The 8947-nt window shown below is 40.1% G+C and overlaps 1 protein-coding gene across 1 annotated transcript in view; it reads left to right on the top strand.

Moving 5' to 3' along the window:
* The window catches only part of TTC23L (tetratricopeptide repeat domain 23 like), a 104273-nt gene that overhangs the window by 16981 nt on the left and 78345 nt on the right, over positions 1-8947 (top strand). The window contains exon 2 of the mRNA XM_042783273.1: positions 5314-5500. Coding sequence (XP_042639207.1) covers positions 5314-5500 — 187 coding nt within the window. The remainder of the gene's footprint in view (positions 1-5313; positions 5501-8947) is intronic.

The raw sequence follows: 8947 nt of genomic DNA, 5'->3' as shown, positions 1-8947 counted from the left end.
GGGAATCTCCAAGCTGTCTGTGCCGTCAGGATCGCTGCCAGACCACAGCTCCGTATGTCTCCTTTTTTGGTATTTTCATGCAAATTCTTCTGCTAGTTGGTGTTTAGTCCACTGCTATATCCTTCCCTTCAAGGCTCAGGGGTCCAAGATTATCTTCTATGTTTGTGTTAATTGGTTTCCCTTTTCTTTGTTGAAGAGGGTCTGTGCAGTCTTTCTGCCTAGTCCACCATCTTGCCCTATCCCCATCCTCACTTCTAAGGAGCATTCTGGCTGTACTTCTTCCAGGACCGATTTGTTTGTTCTTCTGACTGCCCATTTAATATTCTTTGCCAACACCATAATTCAAAGGTATCGATTCTTTGGTCTTCATTATTCATTGTCCAACTTTCACATGCATTTGAGGCTATTGAAAAGATCATGCACCTTAGTCTTCAAAATGACATCTTTGCTTTTTAGCACTTTAAAGAAGTCTTTTGCAGCAGGTTTACCCCACTTAATGCATTGTTTGATTTATTTTCTTATATTGTAAGCATTATTTTATTTGTAATTTTTACTGTTATTTGGGTGAAAGTTTACAGAGCAAATTCGTTTTCCATACAGCAGTTCATACACATTTGTTTCATGACATTGACTGCAGTTCTCCACAATGTAACAGCTTTCTTTCCATTTCCTCCTGGTAGTTGCCTCTTCCCTGTGTCCTTCCCTCCCATGCACTGCCCCCCACCAGCTCCAGTTATCTCCCTGTGCAAACACTGCCTTTCTGTTCTCCTACCATTGATTGATCACTCCAAGGAGTGTATCTACCTGATGTAAATATTCATTCCATATGCCTGTTTATTGTTTGTCTAGAAGCCACAGGAGTGAGTTCAATTCCAGTCCTGAAGGTAAGTAGGGGTGATAGTCTCAGGGGTCTCACCAGACTATCAGACCAGCAAACCTGGTCTGTTTTTTTTTTTTTTTTTATGATTTTGGGTTTTGTTCCACATTGTTCTCCCACTCTATCTAGAATCTCCTGTACTGATCCCCCTCCAAGTGGTTGACACTGGTAGCTGTACACCATTCTGGTCTCATGGTTATATAGGCTGAGAATCACATGGTCTACTAGTCCCTTGGACTAATTGTTTCTATGCATCTTTGCTTTTCTTCATTCTTCTTTGCTGTGGACAAGGAGAGAACCATCATTGCATCTGGATGGCCACTTGCAAGCTTTTAAGACTCCAGTTGCTACTTATCAAAGTAGAATATGGAACAGTGTTTTTGTGTAGTATGTTACGCCAGTTGCACTTGATGTCCCCTGTGACCATGGTCCCGAGCCCACAGGTCCAGCTACTCACTCCATCAGGGTAGCTGGCCCTGGCCAACAGGTCACCACAGCCTTGTCCCTTGTGAGCTCTACTATACACCCAGACATTCTTACAGGTTATACAGATATGCTTGTAGTGGCATTGTCTGCCAACCCTATTGTTTGATTTCTTGACTCCAGCTTCCATGGACATTGATTGTGGATCCAAGTACAGTGAAATCCTTGACAACTTCAATCTTTTCTCCATTTATCATGATATTGCTTATTGGTCCGGTTTTCTTTATGTTGAGGTGTAATCCATACTGAAAGTTGTAGTCCTTGATCTTCATCAGTAAGTACTTCAAATTCTCTTACTCTCAGCAAGCAAAGTTGTATCATCTGCATATCTCAAGTTGTTACTGAGTCTTTCTCCAATCCTGATGCCACATTCTTCTTCATATAGTCCAGCTTCTCGGATCATTTGCTTAGCATACAGATTGAATAAGTATGGTGAAAGGATACAACCCTGATACACATCCCTCCTGATTTTAAACCATAAATTATCCCCTTGTTCTGTTTGAACCACACCCTTTTGGTCTATGTTCAGGTTCCTCATGAGCACAATTAAGTTGTCTGGAATTCCCATTCTTTGCAATGTTATCCATAATTTGTTATGACCCACACAGTCGAATGCATATGCATAATTATGCATTCTTTTCATACTTAGGATTACGTAAGTATAATCAGGAGAAAGAAAGATAAGTGTTATTTAAAAACTATGTAGTAGTTGAAGTTTTAAAAGGTATTTTGAATGGCAAGGTTATTCCTTTGAGGGACTTAATATACTGAAAGAAAATCTCTATTTTTGCTCTTAAGATCTCAAAAGCCTCCCAAATCACAGTAAAAAAACAACTATATGCAATGTTTATTCTGAATCACTTTACTGATTTTTTTTTTCTGGTGATGTTAAGGTATGATTATCTCCTTTGCTGTATAAGATGAACTCTTTTGACTTTTATCCTTGTCATTACAATTGCCCATACATTATGTTCAGTCTTGAAGTCAAAGATCTCCATTGTGTGGGAGTGTGTTTTTGTGTGTGTTGAAAGAGAGATTGATTTTTCAAACCATTCAGCTTTATTTACCACATTTATTTCTAACAACTGAGAAGGCCACTTCTCTTCTGATTCTGCACTTGATCCACTTTGGGGTTCCCGCCCCTCCTGTGATAGTTGGAGTTGTGTGTCAGCTTGGCTGGACTGCAGTTCTGAGTGGTTTATGCAGTTGTGATACGGGCTTTTCACATGATGAGATTGGATATATATGTTTTGAGCAGCCAGTCTGTTGAAAGGGAGTTGCCCTAGGGGTGTGGCCTGCTTCCAATATATTTATGGACAACCTGGGAAAAAGAGACACTGTTCTGTGGATTGGGATCCTGCTGTGCTGCCTGCTCTTGTCATTGGTCAATGGGTTTATGAACAAAGTGGCCATGGTGGCAGGGATAGAGGTTATGCATGGGCTCAGCAACATGGACTTCCACTTACCAAGGCTGATTTGGCTACTGCCACTGCTGAGTGCCCAATCTGCCAGCAGCAGAGACCAATACTGAGTCCCCGATATGGAACCATTCTTCGGGGTGATCAGCCAGCAACTTGGTGGCAAGTTGATTACATTGGACCACTTCCATCATGGAAAGGACAGCATTTTGTTCTTGCTGGACTAGATACTTATCCATCCAAAGATATGGATTCGCCTTCCCTGCATTCAATGCTTCTACCAAAACTACCATCTATGGACTTACAGAATATCTACCATCATGCTATCCCACACGGCATTGCTTTGGATCAAGAGACTCACTTCACAGCAAATGAAGTGTGGCAATGGGCCTATGCTCATGGAATTCACCAGTCTTACCATGTTTCCCATCAACCTGAAGCAGCTGACTTGACAGAACAATGGAATGGCCTAAAAACACAATACGGCACCAGCTAGGTGGCAGTACCTTGAAGGGTTGGGGCAGTGTTCTCCATGAAGCTGTATATGCTCTAAACCAGCATCCAATATATGGTTCTGTTTCTCCAATAGCCAGGATTCATAGGTCCAGGAACCAAGGGTTAGAAACAGGAGTGGTACCACTCACTATTACCCCTAGTTATTCACTCAAAATATTTTGGCTTCCTGTCCTTGCTACCCTGTGCTCTGTGGGTCTGGAAATCTTAGTCCCAAAAGGAGAAACACTCCCACTTGGAGACACAATACTGATTGCATTAAACTAGAAGATAAGAATGCTACCCAGGCATTTTGGCTTCCTCAAGCCTCTGGATCAACAGACAAAGAAGGATGTTACTGTACTATCTGGTGTGATAGAGCTTGATTACTAAGGGAAAATTGGATTGACACTACATAATGGAGGTAAAGAAGACTATGTCTGGAATAAAGGAGATTCTTTAAGACATCTCTTAGTACTATCATGCCCTGTGATTAAAGTCAATGGAAAATTACAGCAACCCAATTCTGAGATGACAACTAATGGCCCAGACCCTTCAGGAATGAAGGTTTGGGTAACTCCACCAGGCAAAGAACCATGACCAGCTGAGGTGCTTACTGAGGGCAAGGAAAACAACGGAATGATTGATGGAAGAAGGTAGTTCTAAATATCAGCTATGACCATGTGACCAGTTGTAGAAATGAGGACTGTGATTGTTATAGATCTTCATTGTATATGTGCATGAATTATTTTTGTTTTCTTCTGTTATGAACTGTGAAATGTAAACTGGGTTAATGTGTTTTGGTTGTACGTGTGTTAGTGTATCATGCTAGGCACAAATATGACTTTATAATTGTCCTTATTTAGATATTATATATGGTTAAAGATATGTGTACCACTGCCAAGTTGACAAGGGTGGACTGTGTGATAGTTGGAGTTGCGTATCAACTTGGCTGGACCACAATTCTGAGTGGTTTAAGCAATTACGATGTGGGTTATTCCTATGATGAGATGAGATGTATGTGTTTTGAGCAGCCAGTCCATTGAAAAGGAGTTTCCCTAGGGGTATGGCCTGCTTCCAATATATTTATGGACAGTCTGGGAAAATATACACTCCTCTGTTTATCGGGATCCTGTTGTGCCGCCTGCAGCAGTCCATAAGCAAACAATCCACCATTTAGCCCAAAGATCTTGGATTCATCATTCGTTGGAGTCAACAGTAGGTATACTGCCTGCCAACCTTGAGCTCATCAGCCCCTGCAGCTTCATGAGTCAGGAAAAGCCTCCAGCTTGATGTTTGATCCAAGAACTGAGAGCTTGCCAGCTTCTATAAGGGTGTAAGCCATTTTCCTAAGATAAATTTCTCTTTCTCTCTCTCTATATATAAGTTTACTGGTTTTGCTTCTCTAGAGAACCCTGCCTAACACATCTCCCTAGTGGGACTCATGTCCTCATTAGTTAGCTGGCTAGTACATATTGGGGTTTTTTAAGTTACATGAAAGAGAACATGCAAAATCTAGGCTCAAAATGTTAGGTTCCTTTCTTTACTATATCCACTGTCTTTCCTGATATGAATCAGAATTTTAGAACCTGAAGGATCTTTAAGATCTTCCAGTTCAGCACCTTCATTTTATAGGTAAACAAAGTCATGGAACTAATGATAAAAATAATAGCTCATGTTAAAAAAAATTCTGTGTGAAGTGATTTATGAGCATGATCTCACTTAATCCTCCCATAACCACATCAGGTAAGTACTCATATTGTTCTCCTTTGGCACAGAAGTAAATTAATTACTAACTTGCTTAGGATCATTTGGCTTGTGCCTAGTAGAACTGTACTATAACAGGTGTGTGAGATGCGAAACTTTTTAATTTGAACTACCACTTTGCTATCAAGCTTGCCACTTTAGCTTTATTCCATCATGTTTATTTTAGAAATCATATCCCTAGCCCCTAGTTGAGAGGGGTATGTTCTTTAGTTTTACCTTGTTTGAGATACGCAAAAGCCAAATCATGGCTTCATTTTCCTCCTTTGGTACCCACAGGTCACAGCCAACCAAGATCCCAGCACATGAGGAAATAAATGACTTGTGTCCCACTGGGGAGTCCAGAAAGAGTGAAGAAGACACTACAGCCAAGGAGGAGGAGAAGGTCATAGACTGCATGTCTCTTCCTAAAGACAAATTAGCCCAATGCCAGAAGAAAACAGCTGTGCTGATTAAGAAAAAAATGGTAAAACAAAGAAAAAACTCATCAGGTTTTTTTTTTTTTTTTTTTTCAGTTTAAAAATAACATCCATGATTTGAGATCACTGCCGTCAAGTCGGATTTGACTCATAGCGACCCCTCCTTGGGTTTCTGAGGTGGTAGCACTGTGGAGGTTGATTGCCCAACCTTCCTTCTGAGGAGTGGCTGGTGGGTGTGAACCACCAGCCTTCTGGTTAGCAGTCAAGTGCCTTAGGCACTACGCTACCAGAGCTCCCATGATTTGAGATGCTCTGCCTTAAGTGCAGATTGGAGTACATGAAGTAGGAGAGGAGGGTATTTGGTTTCTTTATATAGTGGGGGAAACAAAGCAAAGCCTAGTTGGGGAGCCAGCCTTGAGGTTCCACACATATTTCACTGTGTATTGCTCCTTGGAGCACTCATGCTTGTAGCTTTAATTCAGAAGTAATGTTTGGAATTCAAAATGGAATCTCATCAGTAATCACCATGCTATTTCCCTCTAGAATCTTAGTGTTTGAAAAACTATGCACAGCAGTTTGAATTAGGGATTTTGGTGCTCTGAACAGCTCACTGAGTCAGAGTGCACCAAACTCAGAGTAGCAGAATTAGAGGAAAGGTACAGGGGAAGAAACAAACAGAAGAAGATCTATCCTGTAGAGTGCAGATAGCCGAGAAATACCATTAGAGACTTCCCTGGGGGAGCGACCGGCAGGTGAGAACAGCCTTCTGAGACCTCCCTGGGTCAAAGCAGAAGACACTCCATGCCAGCATACCAGCAATCACCCCAAGGATCTACCTTCAGCACCTGATTTTATTGGTAACTTGGGTCAGCTAGGTGCAAATGGGCACAGCCAGCACCATTGAAACCCAAGCAGAGATTTCATTGGTACTCCAGGAGGGTGGGATTGCTCCCCCCTCAGCAGGTCACTGAATAGGCTTGGGTCAGCTTAGTGGCACTGAGAGGTCTGCATTTGACTTTATCACTAATATTGGGACCACAGATTACTAGCAAGAATCTTATATCCATCCAAATCATCCAACACGTATGAGGGTGAAATCAAGTCATTCTCAGACAAACAGAAATTAAGGATTTTGTGAAAACCAGACCAACCCTACAAAAATGCTTAAGGAAGTCCTTCCAATAGAGAACCCACAGCATAGATCAACAAAACCAAGATACGTGGCATCAACACTAAAAACAAATCAGAAATAGATACTCAAAATAAGACCATAAAACATTGTACCTTAAAAACCAAGGAACTCAATCAGCATACAACAACAGCAACTAACCTATTAGAGGGAATAAAACTTCTAGGTACAGACCTTCAAATGGAGAGGAAAATAGGACAATGTCTTCACAGTACACACTGTTCTAAAAATGTAGAGACAAGAATATACTCCAAGGTAACCACAGAGAAAAGTAACAATCCTTCTAAGCAAATCCAGAAGGAAGGAAAACATATGGGTTTAATAAGCACAACACCAACTATAAAGAAGAAAAGGGAGAAAACATTAGCCAACAAACCGAACTCAGCACAGAAAAGTATATGGACCAAAGAAACACCAACAGCACAACAAAAAAAAAAACAATAGAATGACAGCAATCAATTAATACCTATCACTAATTACACTCAATGTGAATGGACCAAATGCACCTGTCAAGAGAAAGAGAGTGGCAGACTGGATAAGAAAAGATGACCCATCAATATGCTGCCTACAAGAGACCCACCTTAGACACAAAGATAAAAACAAATTAAGAGTTAAGGGATGGAAAAAAATGTACCAAGCCAATGGAAACCAAAAAAGAGCAGGAGTAGCAATATTGATTTCTGATAAAATAGACTCAGGTGAAAAACATCACAAGAGACAAAGAAGGACATTATATGATGCTGAAAGGGTCAATTGACAAAGAAGACATTACAATAATAAATATTTATGCACCCAGTGGAAGTGCTCCAAAATATGTGAAGCAAATATTAACTGAATTAAAAGGGATAATAGGCAACTCTACAATAGTAGTAGAAGACTTTAACACACCACTTTCAAAGAGGGATGGGTCAACTGGAAAAAAACTCAACAAGGATACAGAAGAACTCAACAATACAGTCAACAACCCAACCTCATAGATATATACAGAGAATTTCACCCAACAAGCACAATGCAAATTCTTCTCCATTGCACACGGATCCTTCTCCAGAAGAGTTCTCAGAGAAGAGTTGACACCTATGCTACGTAAACTATTCCAGAACATAGAAAAAGATGGAATACTCCCAAACTCATTTTATGAAGCAAGCATAATACTAATACCAAAACCAGGGAAGACACCACTAGAAAGGAAAACTACAGACCAATATCACTCATGAACATAGACGCAAAAATCTTTAACAAAATCTTGGCCAACAGAATCCAACGACATGTCAAAAAATTAATACACCCGAACCAAGTGGGATTCATACCAGGTTTACAAGGGTGGTTCAACATCAGAAAATCAAGCAATGTAATCCACCACATAAGCAAAGGAAAAGAACCATATGATTATATCAATTGCTGCAGAAAAGGCATTTGATAAAATCCAACATCAATTCCTGTTTAAAACTCTCAGCAAAATAGGGATAGAAGGGAAATTCCTCAACATAATAAAGGGTATATATGCAAAGCCAACGGCCAACATCATTATTAATGGAGAAAGACTCAAAACTTTGTAAGGTTCCCTTACAAACAGGAACCAGACAGGGATGCCCTCTATCACCACTTCTGTTTAACATTGTATTGGAAGTCCTAGCCAGGTCAATAATGCAAGAATGAAAAATAAAAGGCATACAAATTTGCAAAGAGGAAATAAAACTATACTTGTGGATGATGTGATCCTGTACATAGAAAACCCAAAGGACTCAAAAAAAAAAAAAAAAAAAAACTACTGGAACTAATAGAGAGGTTCAGCAAAGTGGCAGGATACAAGGTCAACACACAAAAATTTGGATTTCTCTACACCAGAAAGGAGTTCTCTGACAGAGAAATAAGGGAAACAATACCATTCACTATAGCTACGAAAAAGATAAAATATCTAGGAATAAACCTCACCAGAGACACAAAAGACCTAGACAGAGAAAACTATAAAACACTGCTACAAGAGACAACAAGGGCCCTTGTTGAACAACTTACCTGGTTCATGGATAGGTGGACTAAGCATTGTGAAAACATCAATACTACCTAAGCAATCTATACATTTAACGCAATCCTGATCCAGATTTCAACAAAATTTTTTAAGAACATGGAAAAACTAATTACTAATTTCATATAGAAAGGAAAGAGACCACAAATAAGCAGAGCACTTTTCAAGAAGAAAAACAAAGTGGGAGGTCTCACACTCTCAGATCTTAAGAACTACTATATAGTCACAGCATGGTATTGGTACAATGATAGACAGATAGACCAGTGGAACAGAATCGAAAGT

Source organism: Orycteropus afer, unplaced genomic scaffold, assembly GCF_000298275.1.
Source record: "Orycteropus afer afer isolate SDZICR_OR568_19922 unplaced genomic scaffold, OryAfe1.0 scaffold00804, whole genome shotgun sequence".
NCBI classification, from domain to species: domain Eukaryota; kingdom Metazoa; phylum Chordata; class Mammalia; order Tubulidentata; family Orycteropodidae; genus Orycteropus; species Orycteropus afer.
The sequence above is the reverse complement of the archived record's forward strand: the minus strand, read 5'-3'. Positions and strand labels throughout refer to the sequence as shown.